Source organism: Aspergillus undulatus (assembly GCF_047715775.1).
Source record: "Aspergillus undulatus strain CBS 261.88 unplaced genomic scaffold BDV17scaffold_17, whole genome shotgun sequence".
Classification (NCBI taxonomy): Eukaryota; Fungi; Ascomycota; class Eurotiomycetes; order Eurotiales; family Aspergillaceae; genus Aspergillus; species Aspergillus undulatus.
In genome coordinates this window covers 17,772-35,275 of record NW_027396621.1, presented here as the reverse complement: position 1 = coordinate 35,275, position 17,504 = coordinate 17,772, and the positions used below count along the sequence as shown (strand labels likewise).

Genomic DNA, 17,504 nt, shown 5'->3' with positions numbered 1-17,504 from the left:
TAGTTTTGTCAGCGTGCTCCTGAAGGAGTCTGTAATTCCATCTCCGGTTGCCATCGCGGCATCCAAGGGGTTAGGTTAGTGGTTGATGCTGTGGGGTTATGGTTGTTGTTGGGTTGGTGCTGGTGCTCGTTTTGGTCACCAACGTGGTCTCTGAGATGCACGACTCGAGACTCTTCTGGGTTGTCTTCTGCGTCGCCATCATCCGTATCGTCACCTTTCGGACCGTTTATCTTTGGCTTCATCGTTCTCATGGATCGTCCAGTCCAGATCATTCGTTGGACCAGAGGAGACCACGAGGCTCTTGTGCTCGAGGTGCTAGTGGGAGGAGTTGATAGCTGAGTATAGACCTGGTGATGCAGGTGAAGGGGGTCGAGGGACACTGTGCTTTTTATCAGCTCTATGCAATGAGCGGTTTCCGGAGAGTCTGTGGTGCTGGAGTCTGAGGAATGGGATGGGGCTGGGGAATGGGGTGAGGTTATTGCTGAGAATTTAGGGTCTGTTTTTGGAGAGTAGGCGCTTTGTTACGTGACCTCATTTACTCTAATTAGTGCATGTCGTTTAGTAATGTGGAGATCAATTTAACAGTTGGGTGAACACTTAGAATCTCTTTTGATCAGGCTACTAGGGGAAAGAGGTGCTTCCAGGTTACAGTTCTTGTTTCTTAGATTGTTTATAGCCCACCGGTTTGGGCACTGCCGCGTATTCGCCCGATATCTGTCTTTCGAACCTTTCAACCCTGGCCATTGGAAGAGCCATGGATATGTGGTCCTTGGGTGAGAAGTAAGCAAGCCTTCAGCTTGACTCGGAAGCAACTCTTATCATTCTGCATGAAGTGTCGAACGTGACCAAAAGAGGGGGTCTCGAATCCATCATTATCCGTGAGGCTAATTTCCAGAAACATAGCAGGACTCAATATCTTTCCTCCTACTTGACGAGGTACGATGTTGATTACGAAGATTGGTCATCATTGCTGTGAAAGGGTTCCTTTTACCATGTGACCATCAGGCTGGGACTATAATGTAGGTGTTTCCCCCCGGAGTTGATTAAGGTGCACGATTCCGATACGGAAACGCCTCTACTGCCGTTAATTACCTACGCAGCTGCTATAGATCCGAGAGGCGGCTGTTTACTCACCTGGGTAGTCCAGCAAGCGCATTTGTTACAGAGTCGATGTCATTCGAAGAGAATACAAAGAAGAAAATAACAACCCAACAAAAAGACGAGCCAGGGTACGGCAGATCTAGGATCCCCTGAATCCGAGATACTCTGTGCGTGACAAAGGTCTGCTCTGTCACTTCTGCCTCTCGCTCTCCCGCACCTCCCAAAATGCATAAACCTCTCGACAATCGGATTGTCATCGGTAATGTGCCACTTACTTTCAAGACCCTCGCGGCGTAGCTCTAGAATGAAATCTTTGAAGGCCACGTCGTAGGCGTCGGATGCCTTGCGTTTGTTGGCAGCATTTTCGGCAAGGTCAGTAGCGTGGAAGTTTATGACCCCGCGAGCGTACCAGCTTTCTAAAGCTTCGTTAATAAAATGTCTGCCAGGCGCACAGTATTCCTCATTGTATAGAGTAGGAGTCTTTGGCTTACAGATCATCAGAACTTCAGCGGGCTTTAGCCCGTATAGTTCCTCATAGACATCCACATCGTCTCTCACTCCGCTCTCGTAGAGGTGAGCGTCGAGGACACAGTTGCCTTCACCATCTCTTCTAGTCCGTGTGCCGGATCCAGTCAGAAGTGCTTGTATTTCCCTCGTCATTCTCTCAACAGTTTCAATCATGCCATCGAGTTTGCTATGTAACTCGTCATAGTCAATGTCACTTAGGTCTTCGTTGCTCGTTTGATCAGGCATTGTGAGGTCTCTTAGGTTGGACATTTTAGGCGACTGTGACTTCTGGAGAAGACGGATGTTAGAGAGTATTCCACGGGTTTTTATAAAGCAGGGGGCCAACGGTCGGGGTTATTATCCTTTCCACATGCCTTTGATCGTCAATTGTCGAGCGTTTTGTCTTCTTCATTGATCTTTGGGTAGTAAGAAATGCAGACAATTACCACTGGCGGTTTTCTACGACCAGTAGGTACTATTAGTTTTACAGTTCTGAAAACATGAGACCACGTCCGGGAAATCCGTCCATCCATCCACAGATCGTCTCTATGTAGCGGCTCGGTCGCTATACTACTCCAGTCACCGAAGATTCCGGTGACCCAATAATGCATTGAAGAAAGATAAACGGCAGAGTCAATGCCCGTCGTCCACTAGATAGAGATTTTCTCCCTCAATGCAGCCATTCTGATATCCATTGGCGTCCGTTAGATTTGCTCGGTGTGTACGTACACCTGGGTCTGGTGCACTATCACCTAAGCGATGACTGTTTACCTAGTTCAGCGTGGTCTGGATGAGTCGAGGCTCAAGGACTAGATTTTTTGAATCTATATACTTGGGCCTAGACCTCGAGGGTCTTGCGGGGCGACGTTGAGCATTGAGAAACTGCAGAGTATTGTAATATTGTTGACGCTAGTAGTGATGTTTGTGTGGTACGTCGGACTCGGGGAGGACGCGCGTGCTGGGGATGTATGCGGCGTCGGCGCCTAAACGTCATACAAGCAGACCCAGGTCGGTCTCGACTGACCCGAAATATCTGCAGGGCAATTTATGCGGGTCGATGAAGGGCTAGGCCTTAGACTACAGAGTATGTCTGGGGTTGGAATATAGAGAGATTCAGATCAAATTGTGAGAAGCAAAATCCTTATACATTGTAATATGGACAGACTCCCAATTCCAACTCGCTTCGCTAATTGGAATAAATAGCACGATTAATGAGAAAAGAAATAGCGCTAAGGTCGACAGACATGACCATAATAAGAATAGAGTGGAGTTGATATACGCCACCATTTTGCGCGGCGCTTTTGCAGGTACGCCGTGCTTCGCTGGGCGTAAGATAAAATGTAACCATAGAGGTCGTGAAATGCCGTAAATCGTGAATCGTGTCTCGTAGAGTACTGTGTTAACAGGTCATGTGACCAGTTTTATGCACCACTCAAGCAGGACTATGGGCGTCCTGATGTTTCTGGCGCAACGGCTTGACCAGTCGGCCGAGCCCTACATAGGGCGTATTCACTGGGCTGTCCGGACCGACGTAGAAGAACATATCGTATAGCCAGCCACCGAATGTGCAACCAAGGAAGGGTGCCACAATCGGTACCTAGAGGGGAATTGTCAGAATGATTCCAGGTTAAGATTGGAGGTGTGATAGCTTACCCAAAAGTAGTAGTTCCCAGCCTTCCAAACCTCAGTCCCGTACCCCAGCATATAGGATATCAACCGCGGACCAAAGTCCCTTGCAAGATTAATGGCGTACCCCGTCTCCCACCCAAAGCACGCACCGATGCCAAAGATTGTGAAAAACAGGGCAAGGGGCATAAACGGACCAGCCGCCATATTGCCCTTATCGGTCAGCGCAAAGATCACAAACATGAGTATAGCGCTCGCGATAAATTCGGAGAAGAATTGTCCGGTGCGCGTCATGAATTCGGCAGGGTATGTGCAGAATATCCCTCCTGATGCGGTGTCCGAGTAGCCCGGGACTGTTCTGATACCAGGCCCTCCCTCATAGGTGTCAATTGCGGATCTATAGTTCCCGTATACGACCAGAGCAGCGCACATGCCACCGCATAGCTGGGAGAAAGCATATACGGGCCACTTCCGCCAAGGGAACTTGCGGAAGACGCACATTGCGAAGGTAACGGCAGGATTTATATGGGATCCTGAGATGCCGCTCACGTAGACGCCTAGCATGACTCCGAGCCTGAGTTGGGACAGACGTTAGCTGTGCGCGGAGTACCAGGACTAAAGCGTAGAAAAGTCACTTACCCCCATCCCCATGAAATGGACTGATAGTCACCCTTTGTGTAATCGCTCAGAACAACCTGGGCAACGACTCCGTTGCCAAAGAGAACCAGTATCATTGTGCCGAAGAACTCTGAGAAGCCTTCACGGCAGTACGCCCGTATCTTACTCCACCATAGAGGTGAAGGGGGTGCTTCGATTATGAGAGGCTCCGCTTCTGTCACTCCGGAGAGGGATCTCACCCCCAGGATGGCGTCCCGCTTGCTGCTCGAGGGCGAAGAAACGTGCAAGTCCTCTGCAACTTCGATCCCCTCCACAAGGTTTGTATGAGTCGTCATCTTGGAAGTTGGGGGTAATTTCTTGTTTTATGCTTTCTTGTAATGGCCAGCGGAGTAAGGGGTGGTATATAAGCCTGGTAGGTGGTGAACAGACAGTTTGAGGAGTCAGTGGGTGCTATGAATTGTGTCATTGGACTTTGTGCGAGGCGTACCACGTATTCTACAGCTGGATCTCATCAAAACTCATGGTGTCACCTTTCTTGAGCTATGAGCCTGGGTGCCTTACGGTCAGAGACCTCTAGAGATCCTGGGAGAGACGGGTTGGCGGTCTTTGTGGGCAAAAGCGTAAGAAGAGATGAAAATGCAACCGCTGAATAATTGCAAGCGATTATGATGATGGTAATGGTAAGGATGTTAAGAAGAGGGATAGATAGGAGGGAAATCGCCGGGGAGAGAAGATTAGAGAAAGAAGAAAAGAGGGCGAGCAAACAGAAACATGAAGTCAATTCACTTCCTTTCTCCCTCTCCCATCCTTGCTCTCCCCTTCAATCCACTCCAGATGAGCATCTACTTACTCTTGCCAGTCGCCTTTTCATTTTCCCAAAGAGTCTGCATTCCCGTTCACCTACCAGTCTCCTTTCACTTGATGAATAGCCTTCTGGACTTGCCATCATGGTTCCAAAGTGAAGTCTTGACCAGAAACACATGGGAGTCTCAGTGTCACAGACTCAGGAAAGACCCGATTGTAACTCGCGTCTCACTTGCATCTTGAACGTCGAATCCAGAGCCAGCGTGCTGTATTTGAGCTAAGTTTGTGTCACTTGCAGGCATTGGCATGGGGATAGTGAGGAGTCTTTCCATTTGTAGCATGTATTTCCCTCTGCTCACCTCTTCGTCCATGGTCTCGTTTGAAACCGGTTGCTGACGTATCCAGTCCATGGTGCAGGCGCTGCTTCCTCCCAATAGTATGATGGTCACGACGCCTCTATGCGGATGTCCACCTGATTCTACATGCATCTCAGCGACCAGTACGGCTCCACGATGTCAATAATCATCGTGCTAAGGCCAGGTTGACGATGTCCAGGAAATGTTTGGGTGGAGTCTGGAGAATGGTAGCGTTACAATTTGCGTCGCATGGATCCTTGTGCGTCAACCATCATTCGCCATGGCCTAACTGTCATGTGGAGTTGTGGAGGCGGGTCACTCTGGAGTCTGGGGTTGCCCCGAAAAGCAGCACCATCATACCATTCATACTCGCATCGTGAAAATTTGGTAAACACATAGCTGGTCGGCCATGTCCAGGTCGGGCATTGTTTCGGACACCAAATTGCCGGAAAGTTGAGGGAGACCAGTAGATAATGGCTTTTAGCAACAAGGGCATTGAGGAAGGAGGACAATCGATTTTTGTGGCCAGCCCCTGCACGCTGCACCGGATCGCTGGCATCTTCCGACAGCTCCGATCGGCACTTTCTCCACTCCACGTACATACATACATACAATTGCTCCCCACAATCTCAACCAGCCTGTTGGGAAACTGGGGCAGACTTCAGTTGCAGTATACTCCCTTGTGAGATGCGACACTCATGTTCAGCGTTCGGGCTGTGAAAGCCGACATCAGCATGTTGGCTGAATATGTACGTTGCGAAGCCCAGGTCGGCCAAGATTACAAGCGCCTGTTAAGGCATGGTTTCGGCTCACTGGCAAACGAGTCTTGTCACTCGAGCAGCATCCTTTTTCCCCTCCGGTAACGCTAGAATGAATGAAGGTAAGATTAATCTCTCGGCCTGCATCTGGCCCTCTGTGCCGGCCAGCTCGGGGGGATTCACCCCGCAGGCGCGGCGCGAGGTGACGGAAAAATTGTAACACCAGTCATCTTGGTCGAGTTATTATTTAATCGATGATGAGGCCGCAGTGTCTTCCCTGTGCAGCCTGCTTCCAATAACGCGTCGAGTCGTCTCCCACCAACTTGCTCTTTCCCCGTTTTCCAGCCTGCTTCTCGAACCGGCCGCTAGAGTGAAGCTGCTCACCCCCCGCAGAACTGTCAACGGCGTCTGGGGTTTGACGATCATGGATTCAACAGAAATATTCGTTGGGTCTATCGATCAGGGTACCACCAGTACACGATTCCTGATCTTCAATCGTGAAGGCGAACCAGTCGCATCGCATCAGGTCGAGTTTGAGCAGATATACCCGAATCCAGGGTAATTGATTTCCTTTTTGGACCCTGGTGCTTTTGTACGCTAATTCTTAACAGATGGCATGAGCACAATCCGCTCGAGCTCGTATCCTCTGTGGAGACCTGCGTCGAAGAAGCTGTGCAGCAATTCGAACTCGAAGGAAACGACCGTCAATACATCAAAGCGGTGGGTATAACCAATCAACGAGAGACAACAGTGGTTTGGGACTACGAAACTGGCGAACCCCTCTACAATGCGATTGTTTGGACAGATACCCGCTCGCAAGCCGTCATTGACGAGCTAAAGCAGAAACCCGGGGCGTCGCAACTACAGCAAATTTGTGGCCTTCCACTTTCCACATACTCCTCCTCTTCCAAGCTCCTATGGATGCTCGCAAATGTTCCCCCAGTCAGAGCTGCTTATGAGAAAGGGACGTTGGCTTTCGGCACCGTTGATTCCTGGCTGGTTTATCGATTGAATGGTGGAAGTAAGGCCAACGTGTTTGTTTCCGACTCTACAAATGCATCGCGGACCATGTTCATGAATATAGAAACGCTTGAGTACGACAACCTTTTGCTCGACTTTTTTGGTATAAGGGGTAGGGTGCATCTACCCAAAATTGTCCCCTCCTCTGATGTTGCAGCCTATGGTGCGCTTACTACCGGGAGTCTTGCCGGCGTTCCAATTATGGGAGTTCTAGGAGACCAGTCCTCAGCCCTTGTAGGACAGAAGGGGTTCTCGCCGGGTATGGCGAAGAACACATACGGGACAGGGTGCTTCCTCCTGTACAATGTGGGAGACAAACCAGTTATCTCCACTCACGGCCTTCTCGCAACCATAGCATACCATTTCGAAGGGCGCCCTGTCTACGCTCTCGAAGGCAGTGTTGCAGTTGGTGGTTCAGGAATCAAATTTCTGCAGAACAATCTCAAATTCTTCAAGGAATCCAAAGAAGTCAATGACTTGGCCCTAACGGTGGAAGATAACGGCGGCTGCGTTTTTGTCACGGCATTCAGCGGTCTCTACGCTCCTTACTGGATTGACGATGCCAAAGGCACTATATGTGAGTTGCACGATTTTCGAACCTGCCCCATACAGTAATAATTAAGAAATAGTTGGAATCACCCAATACACCCAGAAGGGTCACATCGCTCGCGCAACTCTCGAAGCGACCTGCTTCCAGACCAAAGCAATCCTGGACGCTATGGAAAAAGACAGTGGCCACGCACTCTCCGAACTCGCCGTCGACGGTGGAATGAGTAACTCGGACCTGGCCATGCAGGTATATCCCCAAGCAATACATAGCCCTACACCTAGCGATCCTTCCATGCTAATTGCGCAATCTCTTACACCTTCAGGTACAAGCCGACCTCATCTCCATCCCCGTCTACCGCCCCAAGATGCGCGAAACTACAGCCCTCGGCGCCGCCATAGCCGCAGGCCTCGCCGTGGGCCTCTGGCGCAACTTCGCCGAGCTTCGAGACATCAACCGCGCCGGTGGGACCGTATTCCGGCCACAGACAAGCATCGATACCTGTCGCGAGAAGTTCGCCCTGTGGGAGAAAGCCGTCGGGATGTGCAAGGGGTGGGTTGGAAATAAATCGGCGTCGAAAGAGCAGGACCCTGCAAAGGACTCGGACTCACCTCAGTTCTCTCACACCGTGGACCTGAGTAAAGGTACACCTGGTATTGTTGAGACAACTACGGTCTTGAAATCGACGACGGCCCCCTCGGCGAAGGTTAACGGGACTGGGGGAGACTTGGTGCTCTCCAAGGGTTCAAAGACGCCTTGGATCAATATATCGGGGGATCTTGGAGATGCAGATGAACAGGATCTTTTCTTGGAGTTGAGGAAGTTGGAGATTTTGCAGAGGCTGAAGAGGTTGGGGAAGGTTAAAGTTACTTATCTTTGATTTAGGGTTTTTAGCCTACCTTAGTCCTTGAGTATATCTCAAAGTACACGTGGCTTCTTGAAAAGAATAAATAAGATCAAATCCTATATTGTAGAACTCACGAAGCGAAGTCTTCAAATGTACGCATGTTGCACTCAAATAAACTCGTCATATATACACATCTCAGCAATAATTCATCCCAAGCCAGCGCTCACCACAATATCCCATCAAGCGTCCCCTTTTTCCCTTCCCTCCCCATCCCTAGTGAAAACACAATTCAACTCACTCGCCGGCGTCAATGTAACCTCAAACCGCAACCTCGGATCCTCAACAACCCTCTTCCCCACCTCCGGCACAGCCTGGATCGCCTCAAACGCCTGCAGAATCCTCACAACGGTATACCCCATCTCAATTGTCGCAAACTGCTGCCCTATACAGATCCGTGGGCCGCCATTGAAGGGGATAAACTGCCACGGTTTCGGCTGCCATCCGGAAACCCACCGCTCAGGGTTCCATTCCTCCGGTGAGATGTATGAGGGTGAGGAGGGGGTTTCGTAGTTCTCGGTGCTACGCTGCATTATCATTGTTGAGTAGACGACGCGGGAGCCGGCTTTGACGGCTACGGGGGCAAGGCCGTCTTTTCCGCCGCCTCGGGGGAGGGTTGTATCTTTTAGTGAGAAGCGCACGTTGAAGGGGACGACCGGGTAAAGGCGCATTGACTCGTTGAGGACGGCGTTGAGGTATTTCATTTCCTTGAGGTCTGCGTAGGAGGGCTTTTGTGCGTTGGGGCCGAGTCCGAGTCCGCGTGCTTGGATCTCCTCGCGAAGTTTAGACACGACGGCCGGGTTGCGTGCTAGTTCGAAGAGGCAGAAGGAGAGGGTTGCGGCTGTGGTGTCGCGGCCTGCGAGGAGAATGGCGACGAGTTGGTCGCGCAGGACGCGGGGGTCTCGGGTGAAGCGGGCGAGGGCGTGGAGGAAGGTTTCGTTTTTGGAGAGCTTCTGGTCGAGTTCGGCGGGGGACATGGTGAGGACGCGGTCGATGTAGGGGCGGATGAAGTCGTCCATTACTTTGAGTTGGCGGCGGAATCTGGTGCGAGAGAGGATGAATTTGAAGACTCTGAGATGGAGTTAGTACTGTCAGTCTCTTTAAAAAGGAATGTTTACTGAACATACCCCAGTCGGAAGTACTGTGCCTGACGGCGCTGCACGTAGCGGAAAGCTTCTGCGAATTCTGTTTCTGGGTTTTGCAAGCTATCGGTTCCATTGCCGAGGAGGTAGTCGGTGGCAGCGTCCAGTGTGTAGCGGAAGAAAAGAGACGTGACGTCGACAACCTTGCTTCCATTATCCCCAGCCAACAGTGGAATGAGATGCTGAACGTGCTTCTCGAAGATCTCCGTGTCCACAAGGCGATCTCGAACAAACATGGGCCGGATAAGGTGCCGCGAAGCAGACCATTGCTCGCCGTCAGTCACGAAGATGCTGTCCCCAAGAAACTCACGCCAGTCGCGGTGGAAGGATTCACCCTTTCCATAGTCGGCGAACTGTCCTGTGAGGATGGCCTTGATGTTCTCCGGATCCCGAGTAAGGATGATTCGGGTCGAGATTCCAGCATCCAGCTCCGCTGTTTTCTTGTCCAGAGGTCCACCCCTAGCGTTTCGCATGGCGCTGCTCCAGAATTCGAGGTCCGAGTCGGATTTGTTGGCTTCCATGGACTTGTAGATGAAGTCCATAGCTGCAAATTATCAGCGTAATTTCCCAATCAAATAAGGGCTTAACAAACCATATGGAAGACGGAACTGTATCTTCGGAGCCCTGGCTCCCAGTCGCGAAAGCTGCCATTGCACCTGAATCTTTCGCGCCAGGCAGGCTAAGAAGAACGCTCCTAGAAGGTATAAGGCCGCCTGTGCCGGCGTCAAATCGCTCACGAGTTCTTCAATCATGGTAAAGCCGGCGAATGTAATGGATCGAGAACGAGTACCCAGCTAGAAGCGGCCGGCGGGTTCGTTTCTTTTCTTCTCAATCGTTCTGGAATGGCGGGGAGTGGGCGAAATTTGTAGATATGAAACGCTCCATAGCTCCACTGAGTAGCTACCGATGACCAATGTATAAATCGCGAGTGGCCATTCAGTGTTGCGAGAAGGCAGAATCATTCAAGAGCACATGTTTGAAGATGGGCGCCCTCCATACCCCATTCGGGACTGCTTGCGAACCCCGCGTGGGTCTAGTGGCTTGGGATGGGGCATTCGTCCATTTCCGAGGCATGTTGATGATATCACCAAAGACATTCTGCGACCAATGCCAAATGATCGACGATGTAGAACAATGGAACTCCCGGGAACCGAGAATTGCTGAAGAATTTGAGAGGATGCGAGAACAAAGGCGGGGCTGCAGGTGTCAGGGTATCAGGCGCTCTGGGCATCACGTGGAGATCGCCCAATCGACTACACATGGGTTGCTTTTCTACATTTGATATTGACCTGCATTGATATTAATGAATCGTCTCAATACAAGCTTACTCAATCCGCCGCTACTATTTTTCTTACGCGATGACCTGGATCTGGATCCTTGACCAAAGATTCAATGGCCCATGTGTTCTGTTTGAAGTAGGTAACTAGCATCTATTCAAGCTCGATAGCCATCAAGAGAGCAACTTCTTTCCTCTCTTTCTGCTCGTTCCTCTCTTGTCTCTCACGCTCTCGGGCCTTCCTTTCTTCTTCCATTCTGAGATCGTGCTCGACCTTAGCATTTCTTGCCCAGGCTATGAGCTGGTCTGGATTCAGCAGACACCAAATAACCACGTCTCGGGTTGCATAGGTATCCTCAAGACAGTCATGGCCCCTTTGGCCCCCAGTCTGTATGTCTCGATTGAGAAACATCTCGGCAACCTTCTTCAGGGCCCAGAGACGCCTGAGGCGTACTTCCGGTTCCGGGTTGAAGACCGGTTCGGCAGACAGGATCGCAGAATCGACTATCTTTGGGTGGATGATTCTAAGTGCTTTGAGGTCGTTATGAAGAGAATGTCCGATGAGAATTGTGCCTGCGTCAGCGTACCTCCACAGTGCTTGCTGGGCAGCTGGCCATCCATCTAGGGCCTGTCCGGCTGCTATTGCAGCGTTCATTGCAACCCGTGTAATGCCGCTGTGGCGAGTAACCCAGTTTAGCACCCGCTTTGTAGGCTTAACGTATTTGTGTATGAGGATCTCGCCCGTCAAGAAGTCGATGACGCTTAGGAAAGCCAGTTCAGTGCGGTTCCCCTCCACCTCGACCATCTCGCAGTCAAGAGCCAACGCTTTTCTTTTGTTGTGCGGCAGTCCAAGGACAAATCTGGGCGTATGCATGAAGAGAACGATCTCCCGAGGCTTTTTGTCAGATGATTTATACAACTTATCTTGTGCGGTCGTCTCTTTGGCGGTCTCGTCTGGTGTCTTTTGGCTCAGCGATTGCTTTTCATTTGGCAACTTCGTATCACCGTTGGCATCCTTATCCGAGTTCTCGTTTGGCAAGTTCTTTCTGCTAGGATTCCGCTCCTGGGGAGTGACAGTCATCCTATAGCCCTCCACCTGGAGACGAGCAGCAGAGTGGCATTTTGACAAGAGCATCTCGTAAACGAGACTCTGTTCCTCCTCTGAGAGCACGAAGAAGACCCGCCCGTATATCTCGAGATCCAAACGGGCATCCTTGTGTCTTCGAGATTGAAATTTGTGGATGATACCGCGGCTTCTCGGGGTGGTTGCCAAAGTTCTTGAGTTTTCGGATCGTGGTACTCTTGCTGGTCCAGAGAACTTCTGGTGGCCTACTGCAGCTTGGTGTGCAGCAAGTGCTTCGGCAGTCTTGAAAGTGTCTTTTCCGCATTCAACACATCTGAATAAGGGCGGTGGATGTCCCATCGCGAGAGGGCGCTTGATAGGGTTTGTCTGGACCGTGTAGATGATAAACTTGGATGTTATAAGCCTAAATAATGTTGATGAAGCTCAACGAACGTTGAGACAACTTGAAGCTTGTCAAGGGCAAACCTGTTGCTCAATTGAGTAAGTTGAGAGAGAAGTGAGATGGGAAGCAGTAATATTTAAATGAGCAGAAATCTGCGTGAAATTGAGAACTCCATCTAAAAAGTGAACTTGGCCCAGCTTGACTGGGTGAAGTGAGCAAACACAAGGAAGGAGCTTCCAGCCACCTCGTGTGCAGTAACACTGAACTTGAAAAATGTCTGAGGAAGACAAGATTCAGAACAAATATTGCAGAGTTTAGCCGCCCAGGGCTTTCCATGCTTAAATTACAGGAGTAGCTTAGGGCCATGATACTTGCGCTTCTCGAGCTCCATTGAGTGAGTTTTTGTGCCTGTACGCTCCGGAAACCCCTCAAAGGACACTGCGTAAGTGGCAACAGTATGAGCAACCAGCTATGGGGCAATAAATTATTAGTTTCTGTGATATGTAGTGTTTACTACAAAGGGCATCAGAACATACCTTGCTATTGATCTCCCAAGCAGTCGCATTGACATTTCCGAGGTCATCACACAACTGGTGGTAGCATGGGTCATACCAGGCGCCCTCCGTCCCTCCAAACATCGCCTGCTCTTCACTGGTCTTCACTCCCTCTGCGCCTGTAGCAATCCCGCCGCCGGGGATTCCGTTTCTAGTAAAGCCGTCGTAATCACTTCGTCCGTCGAAAGGAATGTAGGTGAAGTTGAGCCCGTGGTCAATGTAGAACTCGGTGTAAAGGTCACGCAGCTCCTCGGATCCAACAGGGTTGACAGCATTGGTGGCATTGTAGACTTGGTATGCGAAGTTGGGCGATGCGAGCATATCATAATCCATGAAAAGGCGAATTTTCAGGTTCTCCTCTTCACTCAGGACGGATACATAGTAATCTGAGCCCAGCAAGCCCTCTTCTTCAGCAGCCCACCATGCAAAGCGTACACAGTTGTTAACATCGTATTTGCTGAGTTGGGTGGCAACTTCCAGAAGAGTAAGTGTACCGGAGCCATCGTCATTAATGCCAGGTCCTTCCGCAACACTGTCACTGTGACCTCCTAGCATCACGCAGTTTTGAGGGTCACCGCCCTTTGTTTGTGCGATGATGTTGGTCGTGTTGATAGTTTCCACAGTCGCGTCAATGTAAGCAATTGAATCGACCTTTCTTCCATTCTTCAGCTGCTGCACATAGGGTGCGGCGTCGGTATCAGAGATACCAAAGGTAGCAACGTGGTTTGGCGACGGAGTTCCCAGTGTTCCGCTCACCTCACCCTGTTCATTGTTGTATACGATTGCGGCGACAGCACCTGCTTTCCCGGCGTATTCAGACTTGGTACCGAACGGACAGGTGCCGCGTTCGATCAATGCAATCGCACCAGTGAGGTTAGTAGAATAGTCCGCCTCGTCGCACCCTTGATTTGAAACAAGGACTACTGATCCGTAAACGGGCTCCTTGTTCTTGGTCGGAGGAGTTAGGCCCATTGGGCGAGCAGACGCAGGCACCTCATGACCAAGGACGAGGCGAGATTCGAAGATACTGCCGGAAACAGCAGGGAAGGACTGGTTTGTGACCTCGTAGTAGTCACCTAGCCCGCTGATTGTGGAATAGATGTAGTCCAACGTTCCCAGGTGACCTATTAAGCGTATGAGTTAATGCGCCGGCGGAATTCTAGAGTTTGGATATACCTTTGCTGCCGATCACACGAGTCGGGTGGTTGTACTCCTCTATACCCCGTTCTGCCAGACTATACAGAGTCTTGGCCCTATTGAGGAGGTTGCTGGCTTTGATTTGGTTCTGCAGCTCTTCGGAGCTCACAAGGGTTGTCTTCGCATCGGTGAGAGGCAGCTGTTCGGTTTGACCTGGAAGGGGAACTCCGAGAGCGGAGATACCGCCGATCAACCCCAAGGAGACTGCCGCTGACCTCATTGGACCGGCTACCACGAGATAACGATACTATAAAGATGCTGGTTAAAAATAAAGTAAAAGGTTCCTGCTAGGTTCTGAGGACCCGGCGAGAGTGAAGGGAAGGACGAGGTTGTTATTGGATGGAGCTAAAGCAGCAGAAGCTCAGCGGGCGGAGGAGTATGAGTGGTGATCGCGTGCGGATTCCAGGGGTCCGAGGCTTAGCGTTCACCTCTAATTGTTGAGGCTCTCGATAAGAGGTAAGAATGAACAATAGCAATATGGATATAAATAAACGGAGTTGGATTAGGATATTGTTACGGGGCAAAGAATGGGGGTTCGGAGGAGGATAAGGCACCTACGGAGTAAATAGATATAAAATTGGGTCCCAGCCTCCTTCCTGCCCTTCCAGTTGAAGCCCTGCTACTTGCTGCTGACTCAGCGCAGAAGCACCGCTAATGTAACTACTTCTTCTTCCTGTTAAACCGATTGTACGCCCATCTTCAGGGATACCCCCGGCCATGTACCCGTATGGTAACAAGATGGGATCTCTCCGTGTTTGGTGGTTTGTGCAACAGCACACCCGCGTTGCAGGAACTCTAGACAAGTTTGCTCGAGTGTCAATCAATGCGCACTGCAGCTATTCTCTGGGCTTTACGCATCGGGCCCCAGCAAGTGTTTTCAAGCAAGAACTGTGACACTAGAATCAGAAGACTCGTTGGATACTTTCACGTCACGGGCCCGGGGCACTGACTGCTCCAGCGTGAGCTCAAGTGTCGGATTCGGCAATCTGTTCAATGTCACAGGCATTCGCGTACTAGTCGTGTACGCGAACAACTGACAACGATCTTAGCAACTAGGACCTGAAAAGGAGATTATGACTTAGTCTTTTTAGCTGTCATTGTTTCTCTAGGTTTCATGTTCTTTGCATCATGTGTCTCAAAAGAATGTACGTCGGTACCCGATACCTCGAAAGCTCCCCTACATTGATTTTCAGAGCACGCCACACAGACGTCCATAAAGAGAGAACCTCCTCCTGGGACAGGTCAATATGAAAGCTTTTGATGTTAAGTTGTATTGAAAAACTAGGGTAAACTTGTAGGCTTATAAGCCGCGAAATATGAGGAGGTATATATATTGCTGAAGCCCTTCGGATGGAGCCGATGTATATTTGGTTGTAAAGGTATCCACGTCGTCCGCAAATTCGTGCTCTTTCAAGCTCCACACGTCATATCAACCTTTACCTAAACAACGGATTGCGAGTAGAAATAAATTTCGTGTTATATGGCATAAGGGAACCGAAAGGACAGTATGGAAATATGGTGCGTGATTAATCAGGCGCCACATATTCAAGCCTCATCGACGCCACACAGCCATTATGTCACGTGAAACTCGTGGAGATATTCTGGGCATCGCTCATCCTCAAACCCGGGCTTTATCGCAACAGACAACAAATTCTTTATCGCCTTTCACCCTCCTGCTCTCTTTGTCGACTTGTCCCATTTATACCTGCTCTTCGAGTCCCCATTTCGGGATCAGTCAACAAGCAACGCCAGGTCTTTGCCATTAGGACTTCTCAGGTCCTTTCTTCCATTTCTCCTACCGCGACTCCTTCCCGATTTCTGCGCCGGCGCAAAACACGATGGCTACAGTTGCGGTTGGCACTCCGTTGGCGGAGGCCCTGAGCAATGCTATCCAACCAAAACTGGTAGAGATGGGCTGGAGCTCTGACAGTAGCGATTCCGCTTTGACAGAGTATGTCATCTTGATGCTCGTCAACGGCAAGAGCCAGGAACAGATTGCGAGCGAGCTCTCCAACGATCTTCTTGGACTCGACGAAGGTGACACACAAGCACTAGATTTCTCAAGGTGGCTCTTTGAGCAAGTCGAAACGTTCAATCAACAAATCAACGGCCAATCCTCACCTGCTTCGAACGGAAACCCTCAAGCAATTCCCTCGTTCAACGACAATGAGACCTCCCAGCAGCAAGACCACGAAAATGGATCTCAGTCATTTGATATGAATATGGGCGACGGAGATGGGATGTAAGTGCTTCCTTCAGTGTTAGATGGATGTGCAAACGTGGCTAACATACGATTTCATAGACCTACCGGACCCAAATCAATGCGCAACAATCGTCAAGGCAGTCAAGGAGGACGGGGTAGGATGCTCAACCAAATCAACAGAAACCTAGAGCGCGGGGATTCTGGTTTGCATCGTATTCGCGATCAGGCCGGCAGTGGCCGAATAAACTCCCACGGACGCGGCGCGAACCGGGGAGGACGATTTGCCCAGAACGGCAACGGAAGGTTTGGTGGACGCCAGATGAGCGGCATTGGAATGGGTAACACTCAGATGGGTGGTGCCGCGGGCAACATTATGAACATGAACCCCAACGATCAAATGCATTTGATGTCCCTTCTTGAGGAACAAGCGAGGATGATGGCACAATTCATGCCTGGCTTTGTTTCCCCTGCGATAAACCCAGCTTTCCAGCAAAATGGCCCTCAGCGTTCGCTATCCGACCGGGTCGAACGCCCAAGAGGTCCCCGTCAACAAGGGGGTTTCGGTAACCGTACGGACGGAGAGAATGCTGACACTGGCATGGATACAAGACCTGACCAGGCGACACAGAACGGAGGTCATGACGAAAGTAATACTGACAGTCCTTGCCACTTTAACCTTCGTTGCACGAGGAAAGATTGCCCTTATGCACATCAGTCCCCCGCTGCCCCCGAAGGTACTCCGATCGACGTTTCGGACTCATGTTCCTATGGCGCGGCATGCAAAAACCGGAAATGCACCGGCCGGCATCCCTCACCAGCTGTGAAATCAGCCCACCAGGCTGAAGCAGTCTGCAGATTCTTCCCTAACTGCACAAACCCTCACTGTCATTTCAAACACCCTTCGATGCCGCTATGTCGCAACGGTGCCGACTGCACTACCCCCGACTGCAAGTTCACGCACCTCCAGGTTCCTTGCAAGTTCAATCCTTGCCTTAACCCTTCTTGTCCTTACAAGCACGCTGAGGGTCAACGAGGTGCATTCTCCGATAAAGTATGGACCGCAGATTCCGCACAGGGCAAGGCGCACGTTAGCGAGCGCAAGTTCGTCAACGATGAAGATGCCCCTGAGGAGCTGATAAAGCCAGAGTCTGGGCCGGACACTTCTCAGGAGATTGTGACGTGAAACCGACCACTTCGCGCTTTGCACTTCCGGCAACCCCATACCCTACAACAATCTTATTTTATGGCTTGAAAACGTGTATTATTTGATTTTGTATCTGAGAACGATGGTCAATTGGTGGGATAGGCGTTCAATTGCTAGTTTCATATTACGGATGTCACTGGAAATGGTTGACGGAGAGGACTGTAAATAGAATCTGGATATAAACCCACGGCACGCACGAATCGTTCTTATGGAATATCTCA

General features: G+C 50.5%; 9 protein-coding genes across 9 annotated transcripts; 2 read left to right on the top strand and 7 right to left on the bottom strand.

Annotated features, from left to right (window-relative positions):
- Positions 1 to 8: 8 nt before the first annotated feature.
- On the bottom strand, positions 9 to 1,854 carry BDV17DRAFT_290193 (uncharacterized protein; the record flags this gene model as incomplete). The annotated part of the gene is made up of 2 exons (XM_073761837.1): positions 9 to 379; positions 1,377 to 1,854. The coding sequence occupies 2 exons, from the start codon at positions 1,852 to 1,854 to the stop codon at positions 9 to 11; spliced, it is 849 nt and encodes a 282-aa protein (XP_073616669.1).
- An 845-nt stretch (positions 1,855 to 2,699) lies between these two features.
- On the bottom strand, positions 2,700 to 3,146 carry BDV17DRAFT_260199 (uncharacterized protein). The gene has a single exon (XM_073757524.1). The coding sequence runs from the start codon at positions 2,893 to 2,895 to the stop codon at positions 2,722 to 2,724; it is 174 nt and encodes a 57-aa protein (XP_073616668.1). The 5' UTR covers positions 2,896 to 3,146; the 3' UTR covers positions 2,700 to 2,721.
- On the bottom strand, positions 3,041 to 4,187 carry BDV17DRAFT_290192 (MIP/aquaporin family protein; the record flags this gene model as incomplete). The annotated part of the gene is made up of 3 exons (XM_073761836.1): positions 3,041 to 3,205; positions 3,262 to 3,808; positions 3,874 to 4,187. The coding sequence occupies 3 exons, from the start codon at positions 4,185 to 4,187 to the stop codon at positions 3,041 to 3,043; spliced, it is 1,026 nt and encodes a 341-aa protein (XP_073616667.1).
- Positions 4,188 to 4,814: 627 nt separating this feature from the next.
- On the bottom strand, positions 4,815 to 5,224 carry BDV17DRAFT_50734 (uncharacterized protein). The gene has a single exon (XM_073764661.1). The coding sequence runs from the start codon at positions 5,142 to 5,144 to the stop codon at positions 4,848 to 4,850; it is 297 nt and encodes a 98-aa protein (XP_073616666.1). The 5' UTR covers positions 5,145 to 5,224; the 3' UTR covers positions 4,815 to 4,847.
- Positions 5,225 to 5,904: 680 nt separating this feature from the next.
- On the top strand, positions 5,905 to 8,223 carry BDV17DRAFT_260195 (glycerol kinase). The gene is made up of 4 exons (XM_073757523.1): positions 5,905 to 6,328; positions 6,382 to 7,367; positions 7,420 to 7,586; positions 7,663 to 8,223. The coding sequence occupies exons 1-4, from the start codon at positions 6,195 to 6,197 to the stop codon at positions 8,215 to 8,217; spliced, it is 1,842 nt and encodes a 613-aa protein (XP_073616665.1). The 5' UTR covers positions 5,905 to 6,194; the 3' UTR covers positions 8,218 to 8,223.
- An 87-nt stretch (positions 8,224 to 8,310) lies between these two features.
- On the bottom strand, positions 8,311 to 10,538 carry BDV17DRAFT_260193 (cytochrome P450). The gene is made up of 3 exons (XM_073757522.1): positions 9,976 to 10,538; positions 9,369 to 9,927; positions 8,311 to 9,312 (listed from the first exon to the last, which is right to left on the bottom strand). The coding sequence occupies exons 1-3, from the start codon at positions 10,133 to 10,135 to the stop codon at positions 8,424 to 8,426; spliced, it is 1,608 nt and encodes a 535-aa protein (XP_073616664.1). The 5' UTR covers positions 10,136 to 10,538; the 3' UTR covers positions 8,311 to 8,423.
- Positions 10,539 to 10,813: 275 nt separating this feature from the next.
- Positions 10,814 to 12,082, bottom strand: BDV17DRAFT_290189 (ribonuclease H-like domain-containing protein; the record flags this gene model as incomplete). The annotated part of the gene is made up of 1 exon (XM_073761835.1): positions 10,814 to 12,082. One exon carries the CDS (start codon positions 12,080 to 12,082, stop codon positions 10,814 to 10,816), a length of 1,269 nt encoding a protein of 422 aa, XP_073616663.1.
- A 119-nt stretch (positions 12,083 to 12,201) lies between these two features.
- BDV17DRAFT_260191 (uncharacterized protein) lies at positions 12,202 to 14,427 on the bottom strand. Its single transcript, XM_073757521.1, has 3 exons — positions 13,856 to 14,427; positions 12,662 to 13,803; positions 12,202 to 12,594 (listed from the first exon to the last, which is right to left on the bottom strand). Exons 1-3 carry the CDS (start codon positions 14,094 to 14,096, stop codon positions 12,469 to 12,471), a joined length of 1,509 nt encoding a protein of 502 aa, XP_073616662.1. The 5' UTR covers positions 14,097 to 14,427; the 3' UTR covers positions 12,202 to 12,468.
- Positions 14,428 to 15,242: 815 nt separating this feature from the next.
- Positions 15,243 to 17,396, top strand: BDV17DRAFT_50697 (mRNA-binding protein NAB2). Its single transcript, XM_073764660.1, has 2 exons — positions 15,243 to 16,118; positions 16,179 to 17,396. The coding sequence occupies exons 1-2, from the start codon at positions 15,715 to 15,717 to the stop codon at positions 17,260 to 17,262; spliced, it is 1,488 nt and encodes a 495-aa protein (XP_073616661.1). The 5' UTR covers positions 15,243 to 15,714; the 3' UTR covers positions 17,263 to 17,396.
- Positions 17,397 to 17,504: the final 108 nt, after the last annotated feature.